The sequence below is a fragment of the Jaculus jaculus genome, chromosome 14 (assembly GCF_020740685.1).
Source record: "Jaculus jaculus isolate mJacJac1 chromosome 14, mJacJac1.mat.Y.cur, whole genome shotgun sequence".
NCBI classification, from domain to species: domain Eukaryota; kingdom Metazoa; phylum Chordata; class Mammalia; order Rodentia; family Dipodidae; genus Jaculus; species Jaculus jaculus.
Genome location: NC_059115.1, coordinates 23,659,080 through 23,670,951, shown reverse-complemented (window position 1 = coordinate 23,670,951; position 11,872 = coordinate 23,659,080). Strand labels below are relative to the sequence as shown.

The window sequence follows — 11,872 nt, the reverse complement described above, 5'->3', positions numbered from 1 at the left end:
AGCCATTTAGCTCCTGGAGCCTCCTTCTCTCCATATCTAAAATAGGTACCATTATTCCACTGTTTTTATGTCTCATAATAACTGTAATAATAAATGGTGACATACATCTTCCAAAACCATGAATAGGTGAGTGTTTGAAAGCTTTTTCAGAGTGAAAGCACTATTGTTTTTTTTTTTTTTAAATAAGTATTAAGATAACATGAAAGTCCTTATGAGAGAAAATTTGAAGTCTGGATTTCATAGCTCTTGAGTTAGCCAGTGTGCCATTCTGGGGCATAGCCATTTCCCTTTCAAAGATCAGATACATGTGCTTAGTTTCTGAATTTGAATCATTGTTCCTCATTGCTCACATCAGTCTTCTTGTGTCTTATTCTCCTTTGGTGACAATGCCACCTGCCTGCCTGGGTGCTGTGAGGGTGAAAAAAGGACAGCCCTGAAGACACAGGGCCCGGTGCACTGTCTGAAATGGGGAAGAGGAGGAAGAAGGGCTCATAGGACTGAGCGTTTTACCAAGCTCTGGCATAAAGAACACCAGGTAAGCTGGGCATCCTTACCAACCATTTCAGAGAAGCCTCCTGCCCCCTCCATTGCAGGAAGTGCACAGGCAGACTCTCCTCTGCCCCAGCCACTTCTCTTCGCCCTTCCAGCCCCAGCCGCTACCCGAGCTCTTGCAGAAAGTCCCCTCCCCCCACTGACTTTGAATGGGGTTTGATGCTTCCCCAGCCTCCGCAGCCCTGGACTCCCCTCTCTTCTAATCAAATCTCAACCACACTGCCAGGTGTTCCACACATTCTAAACTCAATGAAAGCACACGTGGTCTTAGTCACTTGTGCCTCCAGCTCCTGGCCCACAATAAGGGTTCAGAAAATACTGGTTGAACAAAGTAAGAAAATGCAGGAGCTGATGCTCATGACCTACCCTAGGGTACTTCTGCCTTCCTAGCCCCTCATGTGGGGGTGTGCCTCTGAGGCCCTCAAGCCTCCTGGGATTCCTTCTACCCCAGCACAAACCATAGTCTTGGTTAGTACCTACTTCTGCTAACTTCATATACATACTAGGTAGGCTGTCACAAGGCTTCCAAATAAACAATCTCTGTGGCTTGTGAGAGGGCAAGCCCTTCTTGTCACAAGGGGGCAGATGAGCTCTGGTTCCTGTGGAGTTCAAGTCTACATTCTTGTTATAGAGGCTACCTAAGGCCGCCTCTTCTGTGTGGATGATGGAAACAGGAGAAGAATCCAATGACATCTTCTTGAGACTTTCTCAACGCAGAACACAGTCACCTTCTCCTGCATATCACAGCAAGGCAGGGAGAGAAGGTAGAAGTGGGACAATGGTAGCTCATTACAGAGGAGAACAGCCCACTCGTAGATTGTGCCAACTGTATTCCAGGAACCAAAATAGACTCACTTGTTTCTCGTCATGACCCCACGAAGGACGGTTCACTGTGAGCCTCATTTTACAGATGAAGGAGCTAAGGCCAGAAGAGGAAAAGCAGAGTTCACGTGCTAGAGTGGGAGGAGAGACTCAGCCTGTGGTGGGCTGCCCTCCTCCCCTGCCTCCTGAGGTGCCACTTTACTCCACATTCAGCACCAGTACTGCTGCAGACCAGCCACATCACCACCAGCAAAGCTTGTTGGCAGAAGACAAGGCAGGCCGTATTTCTGAGTCATGTTTTCTGTGCCAGGAGCTGTTGCCTGCCTTATTGATATGATCTGACATAACCCTAATGGCATCCTTGGGAAGTTAATATAACCGCTCCATTTCACAGATGCGAACACCAGGGCAGGACATACGGTGCACAAGCTGCTCTGCAAATGGGGCCTTTAGGGTCATGAATCTGGCTGGGAAGAGTGGGGGTGGCTCCAGGCTCCACTCTTTCTCTGGTCCCTGGGGCGCGAAGAGAAAGCGAGGAGAGAGGAGATGGGGAGAGGAAGAGAAAGGATGAAGGGAGACGATAGTAGGACGGGAAGACAGAAAACGACTGCCTTCCACCCAAGCTCGGGCAGAGGCTCCACACGCCCAGTAGATGGCAGGATGTGGCCAGAGTTCCCGCGGCCGCGAGGGCTGGGCGGCAGCCGCGAGGTGTGGTGCCGCCTGCGGTTCACGGCGCACGCTGGGCACAGGCGACCGTCCACTTCGTCCCCTGGGAGCCTCGGGTGCACCGGTCCTTCCAGCCTTTGGGCATGCCCTTCCCTGGAGCGAGTCTTTCCCCCACCTCAGCTGCCCAGTCCCACCGCCGAGCAAAGGGATCCGAATAGGACCCCGCCCCTAAATCAGCCACCGTTGTCACACGGTTTGGGGGAATCCCGAGGCCCACGCCCGGCCGTTCCTAGGGGCACGAATTCTGGAAAAATCGCACCCTGGTGGGCTTCATTTTCCCTGGTGCACTGAAGGGCGTAGGGTCTGTCCTGCGGGGTCTGCGCTCTGCCTCTGTTCATCAAGCGTCCAGGAACAAAGGAGCAGCCCGTGTGGGCGAGGCGGCGGGCGACCCCCACCGCGACCCAACCCGAACCTCGTTGCGCGGCCGGCGGGTGGGGTATCCTGGGTCCCCGCAGAGCCAGGGAGCTCCCCCACCCCGGGACCTCCGCCCTCCTCTCGCTGCAGTGGGGGCAAGCGCTTCTAACTCTTGGCTGAGATCGCGGGGTCCACGCCCCCTTCCTTCCGTGCAGTGCCCGCCGGTCCCTCCCTCCCTTCCTCCCTTCCCCTCCTCCTCCGCCGCCGCCTCCCCCGCTGCAGCCCGCGAGCAGCTCGGCTCTGTGGCCCCGGCGCCTGGAGTTCCCGGGTCTCTGCGGGGCATCGGCGCTCGGTGCTGCGTGGAGCCTGCTGGGAGGGGACGCCGGGAGCGCGGGGGAGCCGGGAGCACCGCCGGGGGTCACCCGGGAGCAGGGGCGGGGCGCTGGCCGCTCTCGACGCTGCCTGTGTCCCGCATCCTAGCGCGCATCCTGCATCCCCGCCGCGGGGTATGTAGCAGCGGGGCCGCCGCGGAATATGGGCGGGAACCACTCCCACAAGCCCCCGGTGTTTGATGAGAACGAGGAAGGTAAGAGAGTCGAGGCACCGCCACGCTGCACGCCGCCTCCATAGGGCGTCGGCCCGGCATCCCTTCCACTCCCCATCCTTAGCCCAGCCCGGCTGCGTGCGGCGCCAGCTACGTGTGGTCCCATGGGCGCGGGGCCGGAGCGCAGCCGGGATTCTGGGGCGGTCACTCCTAGGCTCGGAGCTCTGTAGGAGCCTGAACCGTGCGGAGTAGGGGCTGGGACTGCAAACTGGGAGAGGAGAGGACCCAACTCAGGGGTGTCACAGGAAGGAGTGGGCATCGAAGGTGTGGGTTGGGGGGCATGATGCTTTAGCACAGGGTTTCCTGAAGCAGAGGTTGCTTTCAGATCTCCAGCCTGAAAGAGGTGGCCTTGTGTGCAAACTGCACTGTGTGTGTGTCCACCGCCCACGTGGTCTTGTGCTCCCGCACAAAATGTAGCTCTATTTCTTTACCCAGCCCAGCATAAGAAAACTTTTCTTGGTTGAACTACGTGGCTTGGGAAAAGGCATCCCGCGTGGACTAGCTCTGGGCGGAAAGTGTTGTGGGCTGTCCACCTCATCCAGACTCCAAGCCTGGGCATCCCTGACACTTATAGACAGGGCTTGGCAGCTGGCCTAGCAGAACTCTACCTTGATCGCTGTGTGTCCATGGGCAGCTTACTAACCCTCTCTGAAAGTTTCCCTCACCTTGTAAGGTGGTTGTGAGATCAGCCACTGGTCCACAGTATGGAAGGTGTCTTGCCACCAGCAGGTGGCGCTGTGCGGGTATTGGTGGTGCTGTGTTAGTAACTCCTGGCCTCCACACACTGGCGTCCTATTGTGTGTCCTACCTTCCCTGTGCACCGAATAGGAGAGCAGACACTGAGCCTACCTAGGCACCAGACTCTGCTCCTAGACTTCGCTCACCCTCAGCTTGCCTCCAGCAAATACTTCCGAGTTCCCACTTTGCAGTTGGCAGAGGGTCCCCTCCGCTGGTTCTGAGGCGTGGCAGTCTGTCGTGAAGACTGAGCGTGCCGTTCCTGCTCAGTGCGACTTTGTGGGTACAGATTAATGGTTTCTAGAAGCACCAGTGCTACTGCTGCTGTTCTCAAAAAGACAGGGGCGGGGGTGAACACTATTGAGGGTTGAGGGCAGGACCTGTTGGCCAGCTAAGTGGTCCTTAAAGCCACCTAGTCTGGTGGCTCTGAATGGCCATCATTGGTGATAGGTAGTGAGGGGCCAGGGGTTGCCAGTGGTCTTGGCTTTTGCTGGTCTGCAGTCTGAAGTGGGCCAATAGAAGCCATATGGGGACCAAACACAGACTAAGAGAGTGTAGGTGTCCTGGGGAGAATTTGGACACCCAAGCATCACCTCCAGCTTTAGGGGTTCATGGCTACAGTGAGGGTCTAGGTCATGCCTAGGTAATTTTTTTGTTACCCTTTTCTCTGTTTTCAGTAGGTTTTCGCTGACCTGTGCAGATGTCAAGACAGCATTAGTCCAGGGATGGAGAAACCTGGACTCAGTCTCTCTCCTCAGTGGAAGGCACGGGCATTTGAGAGTACTTAGTGTGCTCAAACCGGATCCAGTTTTTCTCTGTCAGAGAATAGTGAATATCTAAGTGCAACTTAAACAGTCTTTTTTTTTTTTTCTGAAATGTTCTATACTGACACTTCATATTTGTATGGCTGACTTTAGAATTTTAAAGAAAAAATAATCACCTGTCAAATTATGGGAGGTTCTTTCTGAGCTTCAAGGCACTAAGGAGGTATTATTCCATTAGCATTTTATGTTTATCACTATGACTGCTGTTATATTATTAATATTAAATATGATTGCTAACACTGGGAACTATTCATCACATGCACGTGCACACATGCACACACACAAGCCTTTTTGTTTGTTTGTTTGAGGTACAGTCTCACTCTGGCCCAGGCTGACCTGGAATTCACTATGTAGTCTTAGGGTGGCTTTGAACTCATGGAGATCCTTCTACCTTTGCCTCCCACGTGCTGGGATTAAAGGCGTGCGCCACCATGCCCGGCATGTTTTTGCTTTCATTTTTTTTTATTTATTTGCAGAGGAAATCTGTTACTTTTATGTTGACATTTTTTCTCCATCCTTTATCCCAGAAAACATGCTTTACAATATTTATTGGTGCAGTAGGTATCCCTGATGGAGCCAGTGTTTCCTGCACAGTTCCTCATTCTGAACGCAATGCAGCCTAAGTTACCTGTCTGCTTGGGACTGGTTGAAGTGTAAAGCCAGCACTCTCCAGCCCAGGGGAGCATGAACTTGACTTTGCCAGTAAATTTTCCACCCATCGCCACTTACATATGAAGTGACGGCTCATTTTTCTCAACTTTCCTGCATCCACCTCATGCTGTATGCCAGGCTATGGGCAAGAGGGAGCTCCTCACTGTTGGAGCAGGAAAGAGGGGCGGAGGACCTGCTCCTTTCCTTCTGAATCTTACAGAACGGTCAGTAGATGCCTGGAGGAGGAGTGGATGATAGAAGAGAAGGTTGTTTTCGAGAGAGAGAACAGAATATGCAAAGGTAAAGAGAAAGCCTGGCTCATTTAGGGTCGTGCAGAGGATGGGTTTAGAACTCCTACAGTTTGGAGAGTGAAGCTTGAAGGCACAAGAGATGACCCTTGAGTGCCAGGCCAGCCACAAAGGGTCTGGGGAAGGATGCTGGGGAGATGGTTCAGTGGTAAAGTGCTTGCCTCACAAGTGTGAGGACCTGAGATTGGGTCACTAGCACCTACATAAATACTGGATGGGTATGGTGGCTGTGGTGGTTTGATGCAGGTGTCCCCCATAAACGTAGGTGTTCTGAATGCTAGGTTCCCAGCTGATGGAGATTTGGGAATTAACCCCTCCTGGAGGCAGTGTATTTTGGGGGGGGCAGGCTTATGGGTATTATAACCAGTTTCCCCTTGCCAGTGTTTGGCATACTCTCCTGTTCCTGTTGTCCACTGTATGTTGGCAAGGGGGTGATGTCTACCTTCTGTTCATGCCATCGTTTTCCCTGCCATCACAGAGCTTCCCCTTGAGTCTGTAAGCCAAACTAACCTCCCCCCCCCCATAAGCTGCTCTTGATTGGGTGATTTTTGCCAGCAATGTGAACCTGATTGCAACAGTGGCCCATCTGGAGTTCCAGGGCTTGAGAGGTGAAGACAGGGACTACCTGGGGCAAGCTGAGTGAGTCTGTGAGCTCTGATTTCAGGTGACAGACCATCTCCACAAATAGATGGAGAGTGAATGAAGAAGACACTCAATACCTCCCTCTAGCCTCCACATGCATACGTGTGTAACCATGCACACATGTTGTGTGTCTACACACATGGGAACAAGCATACATACATGCACATGTATGTATGTCACATGCCAAGCACACAGGGCCAGGTAGAAGTGCTTGTATTTGATCTTATGGGCATCCTGGAGTCACTGAGGGCTTCAGAAAGGGTTGTGTGGTCTTATGGGCTAGCATGATCTCTCAGTCATGGTTGTGAGCTGGCTAAATGTGTAACTTCCACCTGAGCAGAACATGTCTGATGTTTTTTTCAAGGTAGGGTCTCGCTCTAGCCCAGGCTGACTTGGAATTCACTATGTATTCTTAGGGTGGTCTCAAATTCATGGCAGTCCTCCTAACTCTGCCTTCCGAGTTCTGGCATTAAAGACATGTGCTACCATGTCTGGCAGCCAACGTGTTTGATTTTTAAGGACTTGAATGCTAACCCACAGAAAGAGACTTGCCATTGTGCATAGTGCTACCACCATTCCTTTCTCATGCTGGATGCTGAGCTTCCTGGGCCTGGATCACACCTGTCTCACTACTGTGATCAGTAAGACACTCAAAAGAATGCTTTCATGTTGCAAGGACAATCACAGCACAGATGAATCAGCAGCGTGCCTTTCTTCTTAGTGGCTCAAGAAGTCATGTCATCTACTTTGATGGCATCTGGGGTAGGTGGAAGACATCATGGTAGCTGAGTCACAAATGACACAAGAGCAACAGGAAATGTTTCAAGGGAACTAATTGGCCGCTTGGCACCATCTTCCCTGCACCATGTGCCCCCAGCCATGGTCTTAGCTCATGCTCAGATGAGCAGCAGAGCCTCTCTGCTGCTTACTTACTTCCAGCTCAGTGCCAGTCAGCCAGGCCCAGCTTGTTGCAAAGGCCTCAGGCCATCTCGGGCCTCCTCTTAGTTCGTGCTCTCATCCCTTTCTCTGGCCCCAGGCCCAAGTCACATAAGGACAGATGAAAACAAAGTCCTCATAGATGACCATCAGGACCTGCCCTCTGAGAACTCACTCCTCCTCCTCCCCTGCTCACATGCCACCTTCACGTGGGCCCAGCACCCTCCACCTCAGCCTGGGTCCCGTTCTCCCCACACGCTCCCTTCCTCCTCTAGGTCTTCAGAATATCTCAACCCTTCACTTCACTCTTCTTTGCTCCAGTTGTCACCATCCATTGCACTATCTACTTCTTGGTGCCATCTGCTTGTCACCTTTTGTCCCTGTGACAAAATGCTTGAGATAAACATCTTAAAAGGAGAGGAGGTTTATCTTGGCTCATGCCTTTATAGGGTTCAGCTTATTGTGTGGCTCTGTTGCTCTTGGGACTGTGGGGGCACACAGCCTGACATGGACACAGAGAAAGAGGAAGTGACTCCCTTCATGACACCCATGAGACAGAGAGATAGGTAGGAGCTGGTGCTCCCATATCCCTTCAAGGGTATGCCTCCAGTTACCTGTCTGCCTTCCACCTCTGAGGTCAAGTCCATTTACTTGTTACTTGAGAAGGGCCCATTTGATAAGTTGTTGGGGCAAGCAAACAGATTTATTAGGTAAGCCAGCTAGACTTCATGAGGAGGGGTGGCAGACACTTGCTAGCTGTTAGCTGGTTAATTTGAAGCAGTCTGGAAGGGAGAGGAGAGTCCAGTGCATTCTGGGATAAATCAAGCTTGTGCCACTAGTTAAAATGACAGACAAGGCTGGGCACTCAGAGAGGTGAGGGCTTAAACTCAATTCTGCTTCTCCTAAAGGTTCCATCACACTCCAGTGGTGACATAGGCTGGTGACCAAGCTTTCAGTTTACATCCAGACCACAGCACTGTCTGTCTGCCTCCACCCCATTGTAACTGCTTTAACAGAAAATTGTGGGATACTGGGGAGATGGCTCAGTGGCTAAAGGTGCCTGCTTCATAAGCATGAGGGCCTGAGTCTGATCCCCAGGACCCATGTAAAAATCTGGGCATGGCCACATAGGCCTGTCACCTCCCCAGTTTTGTAGTGGAGACAGGAGAATTTCTGGGACGTGCTGGTCAGGCAGTCTGGCCAAAAAGGGCAGCTCCAGGTTCAGTGACAGTCTGAATCAAATGGAACTTTCTCAGAATAGCTACAGAGTTACTGTTGATGGTTCTGGTTAAGTCTTGGGCCATCCTGGAGCCAGGTGCTCTGAGCAGGGAGATCTGAGGCTAACTGGACAGCAGGATCACAAGCCTGGCTTGGCTTCAGGTGGTAGAGTCACTTCCTTTGTGAAGCATTCAGATATGCATGCCACTGGGGAGGGGGAAATCCAAGGAATACTGGAAGATCAACAGAAGTGGGCCACATAGATGTTGGGGAAAAGGTAAAAACAATGATGATGTCAGCTGTCACCACCACCATAGCAGCAACAACAAAAAATACACCTAGTCAACCTCTGCTATTGTGTTCCTTGGAAAACTGAATTATCTCATTCAATTGTTTGATTCTGTGTTAGTCAGTTTTCTGTTACTATATCAAATTACCCGAGGTGACCAACTTATTAAAAAAGGTTTGTTTTGGCTCATAGTGCTGCAGGTTTCAGCCCATGATCAATTAGTCCCACTGGTTTGTGTCTCAGCACATCATGGCAGGGCATGTGGCAGAGGAAAACTTGAGGACTGAGAAGCAAAAGTGAGTTCCCCTTCAAGGGCAAGACCAAAATGACCAGGAGGCCTCCCACTCAGCTTCACCTCTGAAGATCTGCCACTTCCCAATATCACCATGCGAGGGAACAGACCTTTAGCATACTGTGAGCATTTGAGAGACATGCAACATTCACAACACAGCACAGTACTCATTTTTAAACAAAAATAATTAAGTGTGTGTGTGTGTGTGTGTGTGTGTGTGTGTGTGTGTGTGTGTTGTATCACAGTGTTCATGTAGAGGCCAGGGGACAACTCTGAGGTATCTGTGCTCCCCGTTCCTTGAGATAGGGTCTCTTGTTGCTGCAAATGAGCTGTATGACTGCAAGTGGGCGTAAGACGAGCTGGCCTGGGAGTTTCCCATTCTCCTGGCTCTGCCTCCCATTGTTCTGTACCCACGGGCATCACAGATGCTTGTGCCAGTTTGATCCTGGCATTATGTAGGTGCTGGGGAAATGAATTCAGGCCAGCAGAGTTGGCCGGTGGCAAGCTCCTTTCCCACATCTCCAGCCCAATAGGTCCTCTTTTAAAACAACTGGTACTTTTCATTTTTGCTTGTGCAAGACCCAGAGCCAGGCCAGCAAGGCCAGCAAAAGCATAAGGCAGTTAATGTTTGAATCCTCGATGAAAAAAGCCACTTAACCGGACATTAATTTTAGCAGCCTTCCTCTGGCTTCTGAAGCCTTCAAAAGTAAATATAGACATTTCAGTTTTATTGCTGCTAAAGATTATTTGGAGGCCATAACTTAGGTTTGAGCAGAATGGCCTTCTTGCTTCTATCCCCCAGTTCCAACTTTGAGACTCACTTGGATAGAGAACTGAGTCTTCAGAGTACATCCTACACTGTTGGCAGCAGGGGGGCCCCAATCTCAGTGCTCAGAGACCCCTCGCCCCTTCCCTTAAGAGCCTGGACAAGCACACCTGGAGCCTGTGTTGTTGGCAGCCATCAGACTTGCATGTGATGACTGGGGAGGTCAGTTATACTCTCCTTGAAAGAGAAGGCGCAGCCTGTCACCATTTCTAGGCAAGACACAGCTCTAGCTTTAGGGGCAGCAAAAGAGAAGGAAGATGGTTTTCCCATGGGGAGTGATTCATGTGAGGATGGAAGCAGGGTTTATCCTGAGTCTTGAGGATAGGGTTTAAATGCTTCAAGAAGAAAAGGATCAGTACTGTAGGAAGATTAAATGGCATCAACTAGCTTTAAACCTAACATTTTCCTGAGAGAATTAGAAAGAAAATATCCTCAACCATACACAGGCTTTTAAACTTGAGTATGAACAATCTGGAGCTGAGATGGAGAAACTGTTCCTCAGAGAGGGCTGAGGGTCCCACCACACTCAGGAGTATTCTAGTTGTGACAGTAATGAGGACCAGTGGTGGAGTATGCAGAGGAGAACCAGCAACTCAAACTACTCAAGGAGAGAAACCGAGGCCACGCTGATCTGGGAACGCAGGAGGCCAATGCTGCTACCAGCCCCAGATCCTTTCTCCTCTGAGATCTGACTTTCTGTCATCGCCCTTGGAATGTCCTTACTTATTGAGGCTTTTAGCCTTAGGTCAACTCACAGAGTAATCCCATCAATGAATTCATTAATATAAATGGCCCATGAATTAGGTTGTGACCACTTTTCACCAATCTCCTATTTAATTTCCATTCATGCATATGAAATTTAAAGCTCTCCAAGCCCTTGGATTGTGCAGCCATGTGAATTACTTGGTCCAAGTGAGGCAAGGTGGTGTGGACAAAGTGTTAGTCCTGGACTAATATAAAGTACTAGTGGGGCTGAAGAGATGGAATAGCAGTTAAGGAGTTTTGGGGGTCCAGGTTCAATTCCCCAGTGCCCACGTAAGACAGAAACACAATGTGGCACGTGTGTCTGGAGTTCATAGTGGACGTCATCATCCTTCCTTCCGTCCTATTTGTCTGTCTATCTATCTATCTATCATCTATCTACCTACCCATTATCTATCTATCTTCCTGCTATTTACCTACCTATCATTTCTATCTTGAGACAAACAGATAATCCAAACAGCAGGATTTTATTTCAGCCAGTTTTTAGAATATGAGAAAAGTATGGGCCAGAGCCATGCCAGCCGGCAGTGGATTGTAGTTACTTCTGTGGCTTAATCCATTGAGATTTGGAGTTGCTTGTTACTAGAGTATAACTCAGCCTTTTTTTTTTCTGGTATGTTAAATAAAGCTTAGCCATCCTTCAAGCAGCAAGCATTCAGGATTTTATAGTTTCATCTTATGTTAGTGACATTGTGATTATCAAAGAGGGATTGAATTTTAGCAAATGCCTTTTTGTATCCACTGTGATAGATTGCCTTTCTCCTTTTTTTCTCCCTCATTCCCCACATCTGCCAGGTCTGTTGTGACATCTTTTAATCCCTTATGTCTGCTGGGTCTGTGGTGACATCTCCCCTTATCCCCCCCACCCATGCCTGCTGGGTCTGTAGTGATGTCTCCCTTTATCCTACCATGTCTGCTGGCTATGTAGTGACATCTTCCATTTCACTTCTGATTTTTGCCATTTCCACTTTTCCTCAATTGACCTTGTTAAGTTTATCGCCTTTTGAAAGTTTAAAAATAGCATTTTTTGTGTTTTAGGAGAAGGGTCTCACTCTCACACAGACTGACTGGCACTCACTCTGTAGTCACAGGCTGGCCTTGAACACACCTCTTATCTCTGCCTCTCGGGTGCTGGAATTAAAGGCATGTGCCACCATGCCTGATTTAAAAGTAGCTTTGACTTTACTTTTTTATTTGTTTGATGTCTGACTCACCAATGTTTACTTTTAATTACGTCTCTATACTTTTGTTTAATTCACTGTTAATTCTCTCTGGGTTTTGGGTACAGTTGTAGGTCATGGGCTGTATTCGTTCATACATTCTTCATCTCA

At 50.0% G+C, this 11,872-nt stretch overlaps 1 protein-coding gene across 1 annotated transcript in view; it reads left to right on the top strand.

Moving 5' to 3' along the window:
• Positions 1-2,876: 2,876 nt before the first annotated feature.
• Positions 2,877-11,872, top strand: part of Stk32b (serine/threonine kinase 32B) — a 397,429-nt gene continuing 388,433 nt past the window's right edge. Inside the window, exon 1 of the mRNA XM_004669833.2 lies at positions 2,877-3,040. Coding sequence (XP_004669890.1) covers positions 2,989-3,040 — 52 coding nt within the window. The 5' untranslated portion in view covers positions 2,877-2,988. The remainder of the gene's footprint in view (positions 3,041-11,872) is intronic.